The sequence below is a fragment of the Hippopotamus amphibius genome, chromosome 6 (genome assembly GCF_030028045.1).
Source record: "Hippopotamus amphibius kiboko isolate mHipAmp2 chromosome 6, mHipAmp2.hap2, whole genome shotgun sequence".
Taxonomy (NCBI): domain Eukaryota; kingdom Metazoa; phylum Chordata; class Mammalia; order Artiodactyla; family Hippopotamidae; genus Hippopotamus; species Hippopotamus amphibius.
The window spans coordinates 36,426,043-36,449,756 of record NC_080191.1 but is presented as its reverse complement, the minus strand read 5'-3'; the positions used below and the strand labels follow the sequence as shown (position 1 = coordinate 36,449,756).

The following is a 23,714-nucleotide window of genomic DNA, read 5'->3' as shown; positions in this document are numbered from 1 at the left end:
GAAAGGATCCAGGCAATGGCGTGATTCCAGGTGCTGTCCCAGTCTTAGCGTAATTCCATAGAAAGCTGTGGAGTATAAACAATATCTCAAGATTTGTTCAGCTTTGGGGCAAAGGAGCTGTGCTTTTGTACTCCCACACTAGTGAGTCATTAGACCTGGGCCACTGGAGGAAGGGGTGAGGGGTAAATTCTCAGGCCTTTTTGCCTCTCCTGTGGGAGACGGACTTCTATGTAGGTACTTAGGCAGGGTATCCTCTATATACCTGATCTTCACACTGTCAGTGTAAAGTAAGTAGAGCATCAGCTGTTCTGATGTTACAAATGAGAAAAATGAGATTCAGCAAAGTTTGTGGAGCTCAGCTACGTCCATGGGTCTTTATAAAACTTCATACTGTTATCAATTGTGCTAAAATTATCATTTTTTAATGTTAATAGCTAATATTAGTTGCTCTCTGTTACCTTAGAAAGAGTAAAAACTACTAAAGATGGTGGTGACAACCTTACGTACCCAAGATACTGCTCTTATAGAAAATATGGATCCAAAAAAATATAAATTACAATCTTCCTTCTGGAATTCTGTTTCTTAACTTACCATTTGTGTTACAGTTAGCATTCAATTTAATAACTACATACATGCATGATCAGAATTTGTAAAAAATACAGTGAGAGGAAGCATTTAAATACTACTGTTTGCATGTTGAAAAGGGGAACCAAATCACACTTTAATGTTTGGTTTTTTTAATTAAGAATACTTGATACCATTTATATTCTGAATCATGTGTATACTTGTTGATGTAGTGCCAGAGTGCTCAGAACAGTGATGTGCGTGCAGTTAGTGCTAGCCAATATTTTCCAGTGAACTAAAATGAGAATTACGTGTGGCCAGCTTTTTGTTATTGTTAACTACAGATAAGCTTTTGGAAATTGATTTATTTGTTCTTGTAAAATGCTCCCTCTCTCTGTCTCTCTCTCTCCCTTTCTAATCTATGTTAGAGTGCATATATATATATATGCTACAATATAAATTAGGTAATTGTGAAATAATTTGGAATCTTGGAAAAAGTCTAAATAAATGGAAGTAAACAATCTTCTTTGGTTCAAGTCTAAAGATATAAAAATACTTTGAAAGCATATAAACTACTGTGGAATACTAAAACAATAACATAAAAATAATGAATACTTTTCTACTATGATCTTTTATTATATGATCTCCATGCATCATTGCTTTCCATGTATCATGACTGTTCCTACCGTTCGCAGTACTGGCCTTCATATCCCCGTGGGCAAGCCGTGCAGTGGTAATCATCCAGGCCTTCCATGACACAAGAAGGGCTGAAACTGAATTAGAAAAAAAAAAAAAGAAGGTAAATCATCTTGACTTATTTATTTTATAAGTTTAAGCAACTCTATCTCTTAACTGGATGACTGGAACTATTTTTGGATGGTTAGAAATGCCATATTTATTTATAATTATAAGTTCCTATTCAAGGGTAGGATATCACAACTAAGCACCAGTAATAATAGTCAACAAATAAAGATGGTTGTTTTTTGATGAATTAACAATGCATCACACTGACCATGTTGAAAGTTTGAAATTCTAATAATTATGCAACAACCAGGAAAATATTAAACATCCAGAAAAAGGGTACTATTTTTCATGAATCAAAAGAAAAACATGATGAAAATTCCTGCACATTTGTCAGATAGTCGAATAAGTATTATTGAATATCTTTCAGGTTAAAAAAATGGGGACATAAAAGCTATATAATTTTTTTTCTAAAAATCAGCCCAAATTGCCACTGGCATTCAACGCATGATGTGTGAATAGATGTTTCATTTAAAATAAAAGAGTGCCTTTTCTAATTTACATATGGATTTCAAACTACATTTTATTTTAAACACAAAATAATGTGATCTAGTGTGAGGAAAGAAGGGAAATCTTACTGCATGAAAATGAATAAGATTTTCTGACAATTTTATAATCTCTTCTAAAAAGTAGGTCTCATATAACAAGCCCTGTCTTCACTACAACACTGACAGGCCACGTCCAGTCAGCCTTGCTCCAGGATTCTTGATCACCTTACCGCACAAAAGAAAGATTAGACAAGACTTGAAACCTAAACTACGCTAAAATGTAGTTTTGGGTTGTTACAAACTTCTCTCAAATACAAGTAGTGCTTCATTCCCACTGGACAAAATTCATGGTGCACTGGAGATTTAGGAAGAAAAGACATATATTTGTCGCAAATGGTAATGCTGCAAGCACCATCTTTCCTTCTGTTGGTCTGCAAAACCAGTTGATGCTGAAAAAGCAAGAAAGTATATAGTCCAGTGCCGCAACTCCTATTGGTCACATGCCATTAGGACCCTATTTTGTCTTCTAATGCATTAGGTCAATAGTACATGAATGAATAATAAACTCTACAACCTTTGCAAAATTTGTGAACAAATTGATCGACTACTCACAACCTCATTATCTAACACATTTTTTTTGCCTTCACAAAAACAGACCCACAGACACATAATTGACATATTCTTGCAAACTTCTACCTCTTTTAACTCAACTTGATGTTGAGTTCATCTGCACATACATGCACGCACGCACACACATGCACACACAAACTCATATATATATATATAGGCACTTGGAAACAGATTTTTAGACATTCAAGTGAAATTCTATAGAGCCATAATTAAATTAAATTATATTCCTTTGTAGAAACATATCTATCTCAATTACTATGCAGGAAGGTTATAATTCTCCTTGGAGAGCAGATGTAAACTTTTTTGAATTATGATATTATGGTGGACTGGACTTTTTCCTTACATCATATATAAGGACTTATTAAAGAGGAAGTAGGAAAAGCATCCTATTTGAGGTTATTCTTTATGCGCCCAAATCCCTCATCTCCTCTCGATTTTCATATTGTCTGCAGGGCCACTCAAAAATCTGACTGTTTTTCTCTTGGTGGCCATCTTTTACATTCCCTTATATTTTCTAATTCCAAAGCTGCCTCAACAGGATTTCTAAGATTTAGAGTGTGCTACTCTGTGTCATCCCCTGTGGAGTCTAACGAAATGAACTGGCTTCCTAGTACTGACCCCCTTATCCTAGTTCACTGATCGTTCATTTTCAGTCTCCTTTGCTGGATCTATGTCATGTCCTTGACCTCTTAATTTGCTTCACAATTCAGTCTTCAGGTTTTTCCTGTCCTGTCCTGCCCTGTTCTCCTAAATGATCCCATTCAGTCTTAAAGGCTCTACATATTGCATCTATCCTAACAGATCTAAAACTGAGCTCCCATCCTGCAAAAAATACCACTGACCTTTCTATCACTTTCCCCATCTCAGTCAATGGCCATCCTTTGCTTACTTTGCTTCCATTTGCTCTGCCATAAACCACTTGTCTCCTTTCTCTCACATTCCATGGGTATTCTACCTGCAAATGCTGCTGGTGTTACCATCATTAATTCACTGCATTATCCTGTTCTAAGCCACCTCTTGCCATTGGAAGATTTTTAGCCTTTAGGACATTTAGTTACTCACTGGAGCTTCCCTGACTCTACCCTTCCCCTGCCCCCATTTACTCTGCTCCAGCTTCCCTGGATCCTCGCTTTCTGCTATGCGTGACCTGTTTCCAGGCCAGTTCACTTACTTTTCCTCTGGCTGGGTTGCTCTTCTTCCAGATAGTCACGTGACTCTCTTCATTACTTCATCCAAGGCTCTGAACAAGCCTCATCTGTTTCTAAAGATCGTCACCAAGCACCCTAACGAAAAGGGTACCCCACTCGCTCCAAATTCACCGAGGCTGCTCTATTTGTTCCTGGTGGCACTTTCACTATCTGATATTACATTATATATCTATTTGTGTTTTTCATCTTTATTAAAGTATAACTGGCAAATAAAATTGTAATATATTTAAAGTGTACATGTGATGATTTGATATGTGTGTATGGTGTGAAAGAATTCCCACCATCTAGATAATTAATACATCTATCACTTCATATATTTATCTTTTTTGTGTGTGAGAATTCACAAGTTCTACTTTCCTAGTAAGTATCCATTGTACAATATAATGTATTATCAACTACGGTCACTATGTTATATATTAGATCTTTAGAACTTATTCATTTTATAACTGAAAGTTTGCACCCTTTTACCACCCTCTCCCCATTTCTCCCATTCCCTGGGCCCTGGTAACTACTGTTGTACACTCTGTTTCTATGAGTTTGCTTATTTTTAGATTCCACCCATGAGTGAAACCATGCAGTTTTTTCTTGCTCTGTTTGGCAAAAACTGCTGAGCATGTTTGGAGAAGACAAACTCCCAGAAACTCAAACTTAGCCTCATTGTAGAAGGAAGGAGAGGGCATTGAATCTGGAAAGAGGGGTCAGATGGCAGAGGATTTCTGATACTCTGCTAAAATGTCTGACCTTTCCTTGTGTAAGCAGTGGAAAACCCTTGAGGGTATGTGAGCAATGCTGTACTGTCACAATGGTTAAAAGTTTGTTGTAGTTGTTTTGGTAAGAGATATAGAAAACTTGAACTAATATGTGGGTGAGCTAGTAATCACTGGTTGAAGTCACTGAAGAAAGAGATCTCAGCCTCCTCCATCTATATTTCAGAATCTGTTTTTTTCTTATCTCAGGGAGAAGTGCCTCTCTTCTTATCATATATAGGTCTTTGCTTTGTTAATTAACGTTCCAAACTTTATGTGATGACCTTAGTGGGTCATGAAATCACTTTAGTGGGTTTTGACTAAAATTTCTTCTAGTAATGCAAGAAAATAAAATCAAAGTTACAGTATATGTTATATATGGATGGATAGATAGATGATAGATATAGATAGATAGATGATAGATAGATATGCACACATTTTTTGTGTTCTAGCTTATGATGTAAAAAAAGGTTTTCTTACAGTGGTTGCAATCAGTAAAGTTTGAAAGCCATTGAACCAGCCACTTTGATTTCATGTTTGATTTTTACAGGGTCCTTTGCATACAAATATGCTTAAATGACATAAATCATATAAAACAAAAATGAAACAAATATGAAAATACTTCTTTACTGATCCTGCTAATCAATCAAGGTAGTACTCTTTCTTTCCCTTCTTCAAATTTCTTAGAGCTGTACACTCACACCCTTGTAGCCTAACGTCTGCTTGCACTGTGGATTGCCAAAATCCACCAGGGACCCGCACAGTTAATTGCCACTGTACGTACTTAGTCTCCCTCGGGAGAGCAGCGTCCGATGCTCATTCACTGCTGTTCTTTTCTCTCACTGAGTCAGTGGCAGCGTGGCCTCAGTTCCCCTGATGCCTGACAGCTCTTGTCTTGGCTCTTCTTTCTCTTCTGGCTTCTCTAATGTACGACGTCCTGTCTTTCCTCCTTTCCATGTGCTCCCCTTGAGTAAGATGACCCTGGGGAATCTTATCTACAATTCATTTATTAACATATCTCTTCCTTCATCTGCCCTCCCAATTTTCAGATTTTCATTTCTTGTGGCTATTTGCATATTTCCATTCAGATAGATCTTTCATATCAGTTTAACTTATTTGAAACATAAATTGTCTTTCTTCTATAGTAGCTCTCTCCTGGTTTCCCTATTTCAGTTAATGACCCCGCCATTTGGGGGATCAACTTGGCTACAAAATCCTGGCTTCAACTCCTTCCTTGCCCAAACCTGTCTTATCTAATTAGTTATCTACTCTGTAGAGCTGTATTCAACAATTTTCTCACATCCATCCCCTTGTCTCTATTCTTGTTGTTATTACCTACTTTTAGGTTCTAATTATCTTTTGCCTAAGCTAGTGCAATAGCTTTTTAATCAGTCTCTTTGCTTTTCTTTGTTTCCTGTTTCAACTCATTATCCTCAATTCCATCATAATAGTCTTCCTAAAGTGTGGCTCTGATAACATTAATCTTTTTTTTTTTTAATAAAAATTTGTAGTGTTTCCTCATTACATAGAAAATTAAAGAGCAATTTCTTAGACTGGTATTCACAGATTTTTACAGTATGGCCTCCATCCTCTCATTCATTTTCGTCTGTAATTATGAAATTCTATTTGAACCCATGCTCCAAACTTTTACTAGTTCTTAAACATGACTATGTTTCCTGCTTCTAAGATTTTGTTCCTTAAATTTTCTACTATCTCCACCAGTGAAAACCCTTCAAACCACTGTAAATTTAATAATTTAAATAAATTTAAAATTTATTATAAATACTACTACTTCTTTAAATATGTTCTTTAAGTTTCCACAATTAGGTGTGGTATTTTGTGCCTTGAAATTCTCTTTACATCTAAGTTGACCTCTTTGAAGACACGCATTTTACTGTGAGCCTCTCCAAGAGATGTTATGCTTCTTTTTTATATCTCCCGTAGCTTTTGTTATAGTTCACCCAACAGGAAATTATCAATTATTGAATTTTTCTAATCCAAATCCTTCACATTTTAATACACAATAAAATAAACAGCATTCTCTTGTTCAAATGTGGTCATCAGAGGTAGATTAGGGAAAGGAAAATGATATTTTTCATACACCTACCACGTGGTGTTTGGATGAACAAGATCATGTATTTTATCCTCATCAATATCCTACTTACCTAAACATTTACATTTGATACCTTATGCAAGACTTTTAATTCTGTTCAACCAAAAAAAGGTGCTTGCAAAAGACAGGAAGACAAGTACATGAAAATGTTTTCAAAATGTAAGAAAAGCCAAAGACAGAAAAAAAAACTTCATGAGCATAGGTGGAAATATCTTTTCATCTGAGTTGCTTTGTGGTTATTATATACTCAAGATAAGGTGTCCAGGATTCTAATTCTGAACAAAGTGCCCTACATTCTTTTCAAAATCTAATTCATAGAGAAAAAAATGCCCTACCATGTACAGATTGAAGTCTATAAATCACTTAGCAGAAAGTGTAGATAGCCTTAGCAAAAAGGTAAGTGAAAACACCTAGGGGTTTTCATTAATACATAAACCAGTACAGAATGTTCTGACAGCACTGAAATAAAATATGCCAGCGTTTGTTTCCCCTTATGGCTATGTTTCCATGGTACCAAGCTCTGACTATCTTAACAGAAAGGGGGCTGTGATTCTGGGAGATACTGACTTACACTGGAGCATAACAAGAAGTCACCTTGCTTTAACAACATTATTTTTCAATTATTTCCTTGATAATTCTCTACCAATCGTGAATTAAACACACAAAATGAATGGAAACAGCTACAAAATTCATATAATATGCACCAAACAATTCTTCATAGCTGAATTTATGGCAAAACTATATGCAAACACTAGATCTCTCTAAAAATTTACAAAATTATGCACATTTGTACATATATCTTTTTTTTCATAAATATATGTTAATATTGGTATTTACATTTTAATTAATAAGCATCATTTACTTGGGACAGAGTTTTAAAGGAAAAATGAATCATAGAGTATTATGTGGTCACTTCTGTCATGTTTTTATATTACCTTAAATTGAGGTTTTTGTCTACATGAAAAAATAGCCAAATCATAGAAAGCCCATGTGCTACACAGATGGTGTTACTGATTGGGAAATACGCTAATATGTCTCAGTCGTACTTGTTGCTGGAAGAAAGCAGAGGGCAAGCACATTGCTGACAGTCGTCTGGCAATCCCTTGACGATGCCATAATATCCAAGAGCACATCGTTCACAGAAGTCACCAGCAGTGTGATGTTGACAATTCTGTAAAGGAAGAGGGATGTTTGTTTTTAAATTAATGAGAAAATGTAATTTATCATACAGATGCCCACCTACGAGTTTGTGTGTTCCTGTGTACACACACACATGCGCGTGCGCACACGCACACACACATACATCACTGAGCGAGAACTCAGTTCTTGAACATATCGATACATGTTTTTAAAGAAGCTCTTTCATTTGAGAAACTAATACTGGGCTGTTGTAGCTATATTGACAAGAGTTTCTGTTCTCTTTTCCCTACATCAATCTCTGCATTACTTTTTCTCTTACTCTAATCTGGGAAATAGACTTCACAAATTTCTAAAATTTATTATATCATCTGGCTATTTATGTTTCTTCTCTACAAGGTGTTAAAAAAAGTGCTAAAATTCCTGGGGACTTGGTGCATGCCCATCAGTGGGCTTTTTGAAACAAAACCAAAGAAGAAAACATAAATATTTTAAGAGGTAACAATAACAACAACAAAAAGTCAGCCTAGTTACCACATTAAGAATGTTACTCATTTAATTGTTGCCAAATGTTGACTGTTCTTTACAGATAGAGAGGACTGAACCTCAAACCAAGGATCTCAAGTCAATATTTTCTTTTTATGTTTGCATAGTAAGAGGCACTTGGATAATATGCTTTAAGACATTTCCATAAGAAAAATGAGAACAATTTCAGAATATTGTGTAAATAGTTTTGAAATTAAAATTCTCACAAAGTGGAATTTTATTTAACAATATAGTTAACAATTATTCATGCGATAAGGACTTAGAAAGAACTACATGTCAGGCACTGAAAAAGGCACCAGGAAGACTAAAGTGAGGGAAAAGGTAAAATAACATTCTACCCTATAAGAATTTATTTCCACTTTTGGAAAAATTTTTTAAAATGGCAAATAAGAAACAGGGCAAATAAGAAATGTGGAATTTAGTGGAAATGTGCCATTTGACTTTAGGAGTTAAGAAAAGAAGAAGCAAGGGGAATTTGGAGTTGGATTTTAGCTTGATTTCATAAAACCACATTTGGGGTGGTCAGAAGTGTGATTTCTTATAAACAATATTTTTTACAAGTTAAGAAACAAAAATGTCAGTAACAAGATAAATGTATATATATGCTAGTGAACCCATCTCTTAGTCAGCTCAGTTGGAACCACAGAGCCGCCTGTATACTCTATAGTAAATTTCCCATATGCTGGGCTCTTTGCTTCATTCAATCAATCAAGAAGAACATATTTTTTACATGTCTTCTAATGGGCAGTGTTTGGTATGGTATGTGCAGTCATTTACCACAAACAATAACTGAAGTCTCTTCCTCTGACTCTTTTTGACAGATTATGCTGCTCTCTGGGGAGAAACCATGACATTATCACAATTAAATTTATAATACTGTTTTTTTTTCCTTTCAATTTTTGGTGCTGTATTTGAAAATACATTGTGTTACCTACAGATAGATTTTATAATTTGCTGTTAAATGAATCCAGTTTTCTAATATGATAGGGTACAAATATCAAGTCTTCTAATTCCCTGTCTTATTCTCAGCAAATATCAGCCCCCTATTTTCAGGAAAAGGAAGTCCTCATTGGGTGTTTCCCTAGCTTCTTGCCAAACAATGCACCATCTTGTCTGTATTACTTTCCATCTCTTCAACATTTAGTTCTGTCCACAAGAAGTGGTGTGCTGTTCTCTGTCTAAAGCTACTCTCTTCCTGAACTCTGGTTTAGGAAGAAGGCCCTCCTGTCTCTCATTTCCTCCAGCATCTGCATTTTCTCCTTCTTTGATGGCTTACTTCCATTGACAGTTGAGGTCAGTCAAACTTTTCATATCTTAAAAAAGCCTTTGGGGTCTCACGTTTCTGGACAACTTCCATCCTGTCTTTGATAGGCTTTTAAAAAGCATTGTTTACATTGTTGGTCTCTACTTCCTCTTCTCTCTTTCACCTCTTCATTCTTTAAACAGGCTATATATATATATATATATATATATACACACACACACACACACATATATATATATTCTTTTCCATTAAAGGTTACTGCAAGATATTGAGTATAGTTCCCTGTGCTATACAGTAGGTCCTTGTTGTTTATCTATTTTATATACAGTAGTGTGTATATGTTAACCCCAAACTTCTAATTTACAGCCCTCCCCCCCGCAAACAGGCTTCTGATTTCACCATTGAAAGATAAGTCCAGGCTCACGCATAAGATCTTTGTTGCTAAATCAATATTTACTGACAATAATCAGTCTTCATGTTATATGAATTATCTGTAGCAGCTGCTATTTCTGGCCACTCTTTCCTTGAAATTTTCTCTTCCTATGGATTCTTTAACAGTACAGTTTGTTGATTGTTTTCCTACCTCTATGGCTACTTTCTTACCCTTCTTAATAGATTCTTCTTCCCCTTTCTGTTGAGTAAGATTGGGGTCCTTGATTCTGACTTTGGCTCTCATCTCTTTTCTTTCTTCCATTTTCTACCTTGGTGATTTCAACCATTTCTAGAACTTCAGCTATCATCTATGTGCCCCAAACTCTAAATTTTATATATTCAGCCTAGATATCTATCTCTATTGGGTTCCAGACTTACATTTCTAACTGCTTCTTAGATAGATCTTATTGTATAATGTAAAAGCATTTGAATTTGAAATGTCAAAAATCAAGCTCATCTCTTTTAAAACCTGCTAATATTCCTGTATTTACCATTTCATTTGAGGTCACTATCATCTCTCTGGCATGGCAAGGAAGACCTTCATAATCTGGCCCCTGGTTACCCCGCCAGCCTTCCATCTAGCCACTGCAACCTTTCTACTCAATGCTAAAGCCCTATGGGAACATCTGAAATTCTCCAATTATGCAGTGCTCTCTCTTATCTCTGGACCTTTTCATATGCATATCCCTTGTTCTGGAATGTTTTTCCTCCTCTTAGCTGGCTAACACCTATTCATTCAGCTCTCATTTTCACTGTCACTTTCTCTGATAAAGTGATGCTCCAAGACTGCGCTAAATGCTCCTTCTAGCTCAATACAGTGGCTGAAATATGTTGACATTCAATGACCATTTTGAATGACTGCATAAATGAATGCATGTTCTATGTACTGTAGATGAAACTGGTCAGGCTTCTTAAGATGAAAAAGGCCAAGTTTCAAGCCTAATGATTTTACAGAAAGGTGGTTAGCAGGGAAACAGGATTTGTCATATTTGGGTATTGATTTAAGTACCATAATCCTCTCATTCAATCATCCAAAGGAACCACTGTATTTTAGCAATAAAATAGCTATTCCATATTTAACAGTAGCATGGATAATGGTTCCAAGATAAAATAATTATCTATGAATTCCAGTCTCAAATCATTCAGCAAGGTGCCAAATGATGAATAAGTGTTAACTGGGGAGTGTTTTAAGAACATACTTTATAGTTATAGAAATGAACATATGCCTCAAAATACGTGGAATCTTGAACAATAATTGTGAGCATTTGCCTTTGTAAAAAAACTAACTGCATAATGAGTTATCTCATGTAATTTACTAAAACATTGATAACTAATCGAAACAAAAAATAATGCAGATCATTACTAAAAATACAGAGATTAAAAAATATGGTTTGCTTCTTTTATACCTACAACTCTGTAATTTCTTCACAGAGAAAGCAAATATTTTTACTTTCTTTGGACAGTCAATAAGTCAATCTTTCACAGGGTTGCTGACATAATAAACTTGGTTAACTGAATCAGATGTCCTGGTTAGGTCCACAAACACAGCACATAAATCATGATGCTATTTTTGAAACTTTTTGACATCAACTTTCATATGACATTCCTGTCTGCTTTGAAACAGTGGACATAATATTTCTCTTTTATAGAAATGAATCTTTAGGAAAAATTTTTATATGTTAGATACCTAATGAGAAGTTTAATTATCTTGAGATTAATATGTGTTAGTATCTTTTCAATAGTAGTTTAGAGTATATGGTATTTGTTTTTGTTTTTTTTTGTACATGGGAAAACTGGTGGTATATATTCCTTCCACTAAATCTAATGAATATTATATTAATATTTGGTATCTTAGAACTAAGGTGAGATGTCCCTTAACCTTCTTTCCTTATAGGGATGTCTCTACACATTCCTTGACATATTATTAAATGCATCAATTCTTATAAGGCAGCCCTTTTCATCTTGTATAACTATAAGCTATAGTTTTTCCTTATGCTGAATGGAAACTTGTTTCACTCTAATTTTCAGTCCGCGATCCAAGTTCTGCCTCCTGAAGCCATGCAGATAAAGTCTAATTCCCATTTCCTAGGGAAAGTCCTCAAATAGCTAAAGAATGCTATTACTTCCTAAATCTTGTTTTTCAAGCTAAATATCTTTTTTCAAGCTAAACAGTAACCCTGGTTACTCAGAATTTCTCTTAAAATGGAGATTATAAATCTTGCAAATGTATTTAATGTACTTCCTTCCTTGATCTTCACCTTGTACAAATGGATGTAGTCAAGTAAGAATGCCTATTTCACAGAAATTGCTATTATGTATTATTTCTTCTGTTCTTTCCCTTAAACACTAGAATACAAACTCCTAGAGGGCAAGGCCCACACATTCTTCATCTTTATATTCCCAGCACCCACCACAATGCCTGAACATTAGAAATACTTATTAACAAATGTCTCAAGAATGAATAAACAAGTGAGCCTACCTAAGTTCAAAACCTGCTTTATTAATTTCATCTTGTTAATTGTGGCTCACATTTCCACCTGCCAGGCTTTTTTTGATTCTTGACCACCATCCAACACGGTAGGTAACACTTCCAGCTTTATATCATCTGAATATGTGATAGATCTCATCCAAATCACTGGTAAAGATTTTGAACATGACAGGGTCAAAGACAAATCCTAGGCCTCATCATTGGAGACATCTCTAGAGCTTACTCTAGGTCATGCTCTTTAGCAATTTCTACACCCACCGAACCTGTTAACTGATTACCACTTGGCCCATATTTTCAACCATGTTTTGTGAGGATATAAGGGGACATTCAATCAAATGCCTATTTAAACAAACCAGAGTCTAAACCACAGATCTAACCCTTATAGGCTTATGATTTAAGCCAATTATTTAATTTCTCTCAGCATCAGTTCATCAATTGTATTAGAAGGAACAATCCTGTCTGGCTTATAAACATTGTAAGAATAAATGAGAAAAGATCTATGTACAGCGGCAAGCCCTGGTTTTGGTACGTATATGGTTGGACCCACAGTACTTGTTACCATTTTTGCTAAATTTGACATATCATTTATCACACTGCCTGATGAATTTGAAATTAAACTGAGATTCAGGGAAGTAGGGTCTCAGATATTATATATATAGTAACTCTAGCAATTAGTTTGATATGTTTTATTTTGAGGGAACCTATTCTGATTCCTAATAAGCACTGTTTATGTTTCACTGGAGATCGAAATCAATCTGTTTATAGTATTCTATTTTCCTTTATAAAACCTGGAAGGACATTTCTCTGCTTTCCATCCTGTGGCAAATTTCATATTTTCATGATTTTGCTAATATTTTTCACATATGGCTCAATCACAGTGCAGATTCTGTCTGTACTCTAGGTTATAATTCACCTGGAACTTCAAAATCAAACTTGTTTAATCAGCTAAATATGTAATTACTCTCTCCCACACTCTGCAGGTACCATTTTGCAGTGGATTTAAAACTTGATTCTAATATTTTTTAGCCTAGCCTTTGTAAATTACTTAAAATTTTTTAGGATTAATTTTCAGAGTTGTAATAAAATGCTAATAATTCCTATCTTGGTAAGATGTCAGCTAGATTACATAAGATAAAGTTTATAAAAAACCTTAAACACAGTAGATTCTTGTTGTGAGTTTATTTACTGAAGATAGGGCTAATTGTTTAACCACAGGTACTGAAAGTGTTATAGACAACAGAGCAGATCAATAATAGAGATTTATTTTATCCTTTTCATTTTGAAGTGAGAAATGTGATAGAGAGAAAATAATATTTTCACAAACTATTTGGTCTTGAGAAAGTTATTTGCGCTAGGTTAGACTTCAATATTCCCATATGAAATATATCAATAGGAGAAATAATCTTGACTATAGAGGTGTAGTGATAATTAAATGAGAATATAAATGGTGTATAAGTAGATATAGGTATAGACTGTGTGTTATATAAACTCCGAAAACTATATTTATCATCTATCTATCTATCCATGTAATTGTGTGTATGTGTGTACTAATAATTCAATTACTCCTCCCCCTTCTGGTTTGGGGTTCAATATCATGTAGATTTTACTCTTCCATTTTGAAGAAAATTTTCCCTAAGGGACAATGGTCACTGAGCTATTGGTAATAACATGCCTACATGTAAGATTTATTAGCACCTACAAAGAAGCAACAGCTCTCTTGTAAGTGTCATTAGGAATTGTGAAGAGAATAGTTACAAAGTGATGGGGTTTTATTTAACAGTTAAAATGCTTAGCCTGTGAAGTTTTCTATAGTTTTGTTTATTCTCTACCCCTTATTTTTGAAGAAAGGAATAAAGAAAAATTAAAAAAAAAGATAAGTGAGAAAATCTAGCATAGCGCTAGATATAACACTGGTTTTTACACTAATTTTTGATTAGTTATCATCTGATTTGTTCTTCGACTATAAATGGTAGCTAACATGTACATTAATCATCATCTCTATCATTAGCAACCATCATGGCTATTACTTCCACTACAGAGCTTGTCATGTGCTAAGCAATGTTCTAAGCCATTTATCTAGTATTTTACTGAATCCATAGGAAAACTCTATGATTAGGTACTATTATTATCTTCATTTTATAAGTGAGGAAATTAAGACACCACTGAGGTTAAATAAATTGACTAGGTCCACACGGCCCATAAGGGATGAAGCCAGGATTTTAATCAAGGCAGTCTGATCACAGAGTCATGCTTATAACTACCATACCAACGTAGAGGGCATTGCACTGTGTAGTGGATATGATATTAAACTGGAAATACAGTACAAATAGTAAGTAAAGAAATCAGTGTGTTTCAGTTGCCTCAGTTAAAGCATCGGAATAATAATAGCTATTTCCTATTTGCCTCATGGGGCTGTTTCAAAGATGAATAAAGTTGCCTAAATTCAAAAGTTATAAGTTCCCTGAAGGAAAATATAAAAATTCAGAGCACAACAATTTATACTAGCTGTGCATGTTTGATGCACTTGTGTATTTATTTTTTACTTCATCTAGGGATATGTCAGAAAATAGACCTCTATTAAGGATTCGTATGGCACAAAAATAGCTATAATAGCCAATTGGTCAAAAGAGGACAGTATAAAGACAACAACTTTTTATCCTAAATAAAAATGAAATTAAACTGTATCTTTTTTAAAGGCTTCTATATTATTCATATGAAGTGACATTACTATTAAAAATTCCAGTGAAAATGTCATAAGAAAGAAAAATGCATTTAATTCTCACTTAAGAATGTCTAAGTTAACCCACCCTCCCCTGAAATTATCTATTGAATTTTACAAGCCAGCAGATTGGTGAAAAATTATTATACTGAAACCAATTAAAGATTATTTTAAGAATTCAAGGATGGTTAATATTAGTCAGTTACTCATCCAGTAAATAATATCATTCACCATTCTATTTAAGATAAAAAAAGTACATATGATTGTATCTTAAATGTATATTCACCTCCACTCAGTCCTCATAAATAAGCATATGATAAATTTCCATGTTCTGTCTCGATTGAAAAAAGATATTTTTAAGAAGTCAGGAATAAAAAGAAGTTTTCTTAATATGATAAAAAATATTTACCTTAAACTAATCACCAGAATCATACTTTGTGGTGAAAGACCTGAGGCATTCATGTTAAAATCATGAATAAGAAAACATTTTTTTAAAAAATCACGAATAAGATAGGAATCTGACTACCCTCTTATTTAACATTTTTTGGGAGACTTAATACAAAAATGAAATTATTATACTAGATATAGCTCTGGCAAGGAAAACACAATCATAGTTATTTGCAAATAATATTGTTGTAAATGTGAAAATAACTGAAAGAATCAACTAAGAAACCTCTAGAATTAAAAAAATGTAGTTGGATATCAAATACATGTAAAAATTTATTTTGTCAATATTTACCAGTATTGACCAAATATATTAAAACTAAAGAATGTAATGTTCACCATTAGAAAGAAAATATAAGCTACATGGCAATAATTTTAACATAAGAAATCATAGCCCATATAGATAATATTAAAAACTGTGAGACATGAAATGTTTGAATAGAGAAGAATGTCATATTTCTGGGTTTAGGGAGGATAACTGAATAGTGTAAAGATAGCGATTCTTTACAAATAGGTTTAATGAAATTCCAATAAAAATTCTAGTAATATTTTTTGGGGAAGAGATTGAAATAGTAAATCAAAATGTCATTTGGAAGAATATATAAGTACATCAAGTTAAGAAAATTAGAGACAGAAGAGTAGTAAAGGGCCTTACTTTACCAGAATTTATAACTTACTATGAAATGAAGGTTATCAGAGCATTGTAATAAGAACTAAAAAGTAAGCAGAAAAGAATAGATGATGCTTTAAATATGTTTTAAAATGAACAAAAAAAATGTGTTTATATTTAGATACCATGATGTGTCAAGGAGAAAAGGAAATGTTAACAAATAAATGTTTTTTTAAAGTAACGTATTTAATGAAAAATTATCTCCCCACATTGTAATACATCTGGAAAGATTAAAGAGTGGGATCTAAAATTTAATCATAGAAATAATGGTAAATACTGAGATCTCAGTATAGATATTGAAAGTCATAGCCTGGGTGAGATCACCATGAGAATGAGTGTGGTTAGAGAAGCAAATTGCTCCGAGGAGTGAATCCTAGAAATACTAGTATACAGATTTTAGGTAATGAGGAGAAAACAGCAAGGAAGACTGAGAAGGAGCAGCCATCTAGCTTGAAAATCCTCAGAATACCATTCCCAGAAAAGCAAAATGAACAAAAACTTAGAGAGGAATGGGTGATTCAGAGGAGCACATGCTGCTGGTAAATCAAGTACGATGAAGAGCTGAACACTAGTAGTTGTCGGTAAAGCAGAGTGGTGGAGGGAAAGCCTGGTTTTAGTAGCTCAAGGGAGTTTGGCAGAGAGAAAGTGTAGACAAGAGTATAAACTCGTCTCTATATGAAAGGAGAGGAAAGAAGTGATAGAAGTCAAAGAGGAAGTAGAGTCAAGAGAGATTGATTGATTGATTGATTGATATTTTTTTTAAGATAGAAGAAAAACCAAAAAGTGATTCAGAAGGGAGGGGAGAATAGACATGGGGGGAGTCAAGAGAGGTTGATTGATTGATTGATTGATGTATGTATGTTTTTTTAAGGTAGAAGAAAAACCCAAAGGTGATTCAAAAGGGAGGGGAGAATAGACATGGGGGGAGTCAAGAGAGATGGATTGATTGATTGATTAATGTTTTTTTAAGATAGAAGAAGAACAAAAAGTGATTCAGAAGGGAAAGGAGAATAGACATGGGCAGAATGGGAAAGAGGGCTGGGATCTAAAGCATAAGTGGCAGACTACATTTTTTCTAGAAACAAGAATAGTTCATCCAAATTTGTGGAAGAACTAGAGTAGTTGCACACAAAAGCAGAAAGGTAGGTGCATGTGTTAGTGGGAGCTTGGGTTAGTTCTCTTCTGATTGCCTCTAATTTCTCTCTGAAATAAGAAGCAAGTCCATCAACTGAAAGTAAGGATGTAAATGGGTTGGGGAAGAGTTTGGGGCTTGAAAAGGGATGAGAAGTTATGAAATTATCATTCAGGAATGTGGGAGAGGCACTGGACTGGAGAAACGTGGCATCATGGAAGAGCAGCACAAAGGTTCTGTTTGAAGTGAGTGATAGTGAACGTATGGTGAGACCAGTCAGCATAGTTGTCTGTTTTTCAATAGCTACATTCAGCTTAGAAGGCACAGGCGTTCAAGGAGTAGGATTTAACCAGAGTTGGAATTCATTGAGTAAACATAAGTAAAGGAGTGGTAATAAGTGAAATGAACATTATAAAGCAGTGATACTAAAGAAGGGTCATGAATATTAAGCTGGTTAAGAAAGTGAGGGCACGAGAGACTCAAGGAACATTGAAAAGTTGTGAGCATTGACGATGAGACTAAAAATGTTGACACTGAAGTATTAACGAGAAATGAACTGGAAAGAAAAGAAACGGAGGTCAAAGCAGCGGATAGTTGACCTTGAGACTTATAGAGGCACTCAGTTCCTGGTAATAACAAGTCCTCGGATAGGCTCATGGAGTGAGGACAAGACACTGAAGTTAAGGGTGTGGAGGAGTTCATTGTATGCGCATCAAAATCACCATGATATGGGGTGGTGCTGGAGTGAATGGCAATGATACAAAGGAAAAATCTTCAAGGAATATGGTGGGTGACCTGAGAGTTAGTAGATGGTTTCAATAAGCAGGTGTAGAGGGCAAACGGATGGAGACATGAAATTCAAAGCTTGGTGTTGTTTCGGAGGAGAAAAGAAGGCTGATATGAAAATGGCAATGAGGAGTGGGGCCACTGCCCCCACCTTCAGGCTCAGGGGAATGAAGAGTGTGAAGAAAAACAGTGGCTTCCACTTGAGAGTGCTTCTGGGAGAGCAGTGTGTCAGGAAACTATGTTTCAGTTTGAGCAAATGAAGAGGAGATCAAGGGAAAAGGGAGATTACATAGGGGATTTTGCTGATGTCTGGTCATGAGTTCCACAGGGCTCCATGGAAGGGCTTCAGAAGATGAGGAGAGGTGGGAAATGAGTTCAGCAGAGGGGACACCCAGAGCTGTGTGGGGATTAGGGTCTAGGGATCCTAAGTGGTGACATATGAAACCTAAGTTTCTCCACAGTCCTGATTGTTCTGGGGGTGACAGGGTAGCGTGTTAGCAGAAATGTAACAACAACAAAAAATAAAAGCAGTCAAATTTTTTAAAAAAATGGTTAAATTATGGGATATCAAATCAAAGATTATAAAGATTTTAAAGACTAACAATATAATATGCTCATAATATGTACATTTTTAAAAAATACAGAACATAAAACTACACCTATGGTATTACATAAATCTTTATAAGCACATACATAAAATTAGTGGGAAACACCTAAGATATTAAATGCTTATCTTATGTTGAATTTTGGGTGACTTTTATATTTTTCCTTAATATTTCTCTATAATTTCCATTTTTTACAAAGAGCTTATTTTTAATTAAAATCAGGAAAAAACCCTCATGTGATTTTTAAATAAATCGTGTCCTCTGGTATTTGTTTATGATGCTGTTGATATTAATATATTTCTTGGACTTTCCTGGTGGCTCAGTGGTTAAGAATCTGCCTGCCAATGCAGGGGACATGGGTTCGATCCCTTGTCCTGGAAGATCTCACATGCCACAGAGCAACTAAGCCCGTGTGCCACAACTACTGAGCCTGAACTCCAGAGCCCGTGAGCCACAACTATTGGGCCCACGTGCCACAACTACTGAAGCCTACGCACCTAAAGCCCGTGCTCTACAACAAGAGAAGCCACCACAATGAGAAGCCTGTGCACCACAACGAAGAGTAGCCCCCGCTTGCTGCAACTAGAGAAAGCCTGTGTGCAGCAATGAAGAGCCAATGCAGCCAATAAATTAAAAAAAAAAAAAAAAAAAATATATGTATATATATATATACTATTTCTTGACATGAGCAGTGGTTTTTCCGGTTATAAGTTTTTAATTACTTTAAAAATGTATAATATGGTAAACGTCTTTTTTCCCACATATTTTGTTTCTCTCTCTCTCTCACACACACACACACACACAATTAAATTCCCTAGCTGATTTCTGCACTCTGTATATGAATAAGTGTAAAGAGAAATAAGCACATGGGTTTTGTTCAAGAAAGGCTCAGATGAATACCTGGCATATGGAGGTTTCAGGATCACACAGGCTGCTGTGTCCGTGACACTGACATGGAACACAGGTGCCCAGGGTTGGTCCAGGGGTACGGCCACCTGGCTCAGAACGCAGTCGATAAAATCCTGGCAGGCATGCCTGAAGGAAAACGAAGCCAATTAGGACAGGCAACTTAGAAATCTTTCTTTAGCAAAACTTGAGTTCTTCAGTAGTTAAAAAGAAGGATTTCTTTCCCCCCACCAGCAGTAAAGGCAACACCACTTACAAACAACGAATGTCACTTTTGATTCCTAATCTGTATTTCTGCCTGGTCCATAGAGTATACAGGCAGCATCTGTATCATCAAACTTCAGCAAAGGAAAGCTGTCATTTGCAAATACCACTCAGCCTGAACAAACTTCAAATATCTTCTTTTTCTTGAGAAAGAAGTTTGTTTTCAAATAAAATTGTCATATGGACTAAAGAGAGAATTCCAATGTCCTTGACAACCTAAAATCTGCTTCCACTGTGCTTGATGGGTAACTAGTAAATGTCCAATGAGACTCAGCAAAAAGTTAAATAAATAAGAAAGTGTCACAGTTGCATTATTTATATTGGTATAATTTAAAGACTAGAAAAGTAAGAAATTCAAAATAATAAAAGCTCTACATGTCTTGGGAGTATCAGGCCACCCATAAAATGTATCTTTCCTTGATCTAGTTTTTTCATTTTGTAATAAAAATCTGAGAGCAAACAGGAAACTGCTAGCAAAGCTGACATATGCAAAATCAAGACTTCCATCTTCATTCGGGTTTATTATGTAAATGTATCAAGAAACATCTATGGCTCTTTGGAAGAAAGCCCATAGCTCTGAAGAGGGAATGAGAACAGTCGTGTGTTCTGGGCTCAGATCTCTTAGTATGCAAAGCTGCTGCACTTATCAGCCATTGTCTGATTTATGAGTAAGAGGTAGGAGTTAGGTTTTCAGATTCCACTGAAGATTATAAAGGGATGTTAGCTATGCAAAATTTTTTTCACAGGATATTTTGCTCCCACTGATGAGAAAAGTTGACTGCTGAATAAGCAGGGGAAAAATGTTGAATTAAGAACTTCTTAATGCCTTTAGCATCCTTTTGGTTCTGGACTAGGTCATCCAGAGTGGAGTCTGTTGAAGTTCCTTAGAAAAAGAAAACGATCAATAATCAGAATTCTCCTTGTTTGTTTTGATTTGGATAATGTGAGAGTACTTCAATTAAGCACTTGAGTCTCTCTGCTTTTATCTCAGCCTATAAGAGATTCTAATGAGATTTAATAATGTCCTGGATTTGAGCAAGCTGATAAAACTGGGGATAGTAATTAAAATATTTGGGTCCTATTTGTCTTAGAGTGGACCTAAGATATTTTAATAAGTGTATTCAGATTACTCAAAATCGAGGTTCATTTTTGCCATTGTTACCAAATAAGGTTTGGAAATCATGACTGAGGAATTCATTTAAGCATAACTGAAGAAACAATCTAAGGTGTATTTAAAAATGTTACACAGTGTGGGTTGCTCCAATTCTGGTGCATGCTGGCTGTAGAATAAAATTGGATTTACTTTATATAGATTTCACCCTTGGATACCTATATAATTATTGTTATTTTACTGGTATATTTGCTTGGTGAGTGTGTGTGTGTGTGTGTGTGTGTGTGTGTGTGTGTGTGTCTTTAAAAATCACACAAATTGAGAGTTTCTAGCTCTACTTTTTATATCAAACAAAAGTTTAAAATAAGTCTTAGAAGAATAACATTAAGAAATGGTACTTTTCATAGAGGAATCGTGAAATTCAATGTTATGGGCTGAAATCTGGAGGTGAGCAATGCAGGTGAAGTTTACTGTAATACACCCAATTTCTCTTATTACTATGGCTCTTTTCTGGAAAGAGCAGGATAAAGTAGAAAAGTACCCCATTGGGAGCACAAATCTGGGATCCAAGTCAAGCCCTCTGTGGGAGCTTCTAGGCTTGTCTCTGTGATTCTCAACCCTGGCTGCATATAGAATCTTCTGAGCAGCTTGAAATACTGATACCTGGCTCTGCCCCCAGAGATTCTAACGTAATTGGTGGAGAGCAGGGCCAGGGCTTGTTGTAAAACTACCAGCAGAGTCAAATAAGCACTGGCACGCTCCTCATTCCCTGCTAGGAATATGTGTCTTTGAAGGACGTACAGACTCTGGTACTGTGACATCAATAAATATGGAAGCCTTGATTTTACAAGTTAGTTTTGCCTGAAGGATACAGGCAAATTGTTTGGTATTGTTGAGGTGGTTTCCTCACCCCACAAATGAGCAGATGTATTAACTCAGTCGATTTCTGAAGTTTCTACAGTTCTAACACTCTAGATTAATTTTGTGTCCTATAGATTAAATTTCTAAGAGTTAGCAAAAAATAGACTATTCCGCAACACAAGAGTTAGAAACTTCAAACACACTTTGTAAAGGATCGAGACGTATTTATTCCTCTTTAATCTCCTCCTTTTGTGGACCCTATTTGTATTTACTTTTTCCATTTTTCAAATTTTTTAGGATGTTTTTCAAAGTCAGATGTTTTTCTTCTCAGTCAACTGGGGCAAAATTTATGAGAATGATTATGTTTGAGTTGGGAAGAAAAGTGAAAAGATAATAGTGACCTTTTAAAGTCTCTTCTAAAATCCTTTCTGGAGCAAAATAAAGAATTACATAAAAGCAAGTAAATAAACACTGTCTTAATCTTATCCCTTTTTATTCCCAACTCAAACTTTTCCAAAGTTCTCTTCTTCCCTTGTGCTGAAATTATTCAGAGCTCAATTTTCTTCTGCTCTCCTTCCATCTTTAATTTGTTTTCATAATATGGTATCCCATCAAAATGTTAGAATCAAATTGCACAAAAATGTGGGAGGGAGGAAAGAAGGGAATGGGAGACAAAGTGAGTAAAGAGCCAACCCGCTGCAGGTGCTGGGTTACACAACACCCCTCTACCCTTCTCAGAATTTAACAACAAAAATAGATACTTGTGCTGTTGCCAGTAAAAACACTATCTTGTATCTTTACATGGGTTTTGCAATCAGACAATCCTGGGTTTAATTCCTGTTCCACCACTTACTACATATGACTTGTGCAGGTTTTAAATACTAAAGCTTCCTCACATGGAATATAAAGATGTTGTATAACTTACTAGTTGACTATTAATGTATCTAGGTTTTTTGAAACAGACTTAGCTAGGTTCAAATTACTGTTTTGCTGTTTTCTAACTGTGTGATAAAGGGCAGGCTTCCTAACCTGCCTGGGTTTCCATTTCCTCACCCATAAAATGGGAATCACAATACACTCAATGGTATTGGTGTAAGTGTATTAAGGAATGCACTTTACATTGTGCAGGATACAGTAAGCACTCAATAAATGGTCAGTTTTTTGTGCTTTTTTTTTTTTAATAGGGTTGTTGTGAGGATTAAATGAGATGATGTGTGCATAGTGCTTCAAATACAATAAATATGGGTGCCCCTATTCCAGATAATTTTTTAGACATAGTCATGGAGAATGCACTGAAAACAAAGGCAACAGTGATTGTTCTACACTGTATTGGAAAACAAAATTACAATGCATGCCACTTACCCACACCATGTTCTTTAGTATTTTAATGTATATGAAAAGAGGCTTTCAGTCTTCCATGTGCAGTGGAAGTGGTAAAGGGCATCCCTAGAAACGTGCATGTGTAAGAAAAAAAAGTCTAGTCTCACTATTTTGTCTTTTGAGTTTTATGAGCTGATAATAGGTATACACTATTTGAGGACTTAAAAAATTATTTTTTGATAGCTGATTGACAGCTTGTGAGTGGTGGTCCAGTACACACTAGCCATTCAGCCGTGAGCCAGAAGCCCTAGTAAAACATGGTGGAAACAGGAAAGAAGACAGAATGAGCAAAACATCACCAAGAGATCACCTGTGAATTTCGACTTCATGATCTTATTGCAGAGAGTCACATATTCAGCATTGAATAGTTTCCATTTCTGCATACAGCCCAACTTGAGTTTAAGTCAGTTTAGGCAACA

General features: G+C 35.3%; 1 protein-coding gene across 1 annotated transcript in view; it reads right to left on the bottom strand.

Annotated features, from left to right (window-relative positions):
- LAMA2 (laminin subunit alpha 2) overlaps window positions 1-23,714 on the bottom strand; it is a 604,135-nt gene that overhangs the window by 140,024 nt on the left and 440,397 nt on the right. The window contains exons 29-31 of the mRNA XM_057737971.1: window positions 19,674-19,808; window positions 7,597-7,721; window positions 1,251-1,337 (exon numbers count right to left, since the gene is read on the bottom strand). Of these exons, the coding sequence (XP_057593954.1) occupies window positions 1,251-1,337; window positions 7,597-7,721; window positions 19,674-19,808 (347 nt within the window). The remainder of the gene's footprint in view (window positions 1-1,250; window positions 1,338-7,596; window positions 7,722-19,673; window positions 19,809-23,714) is intronic.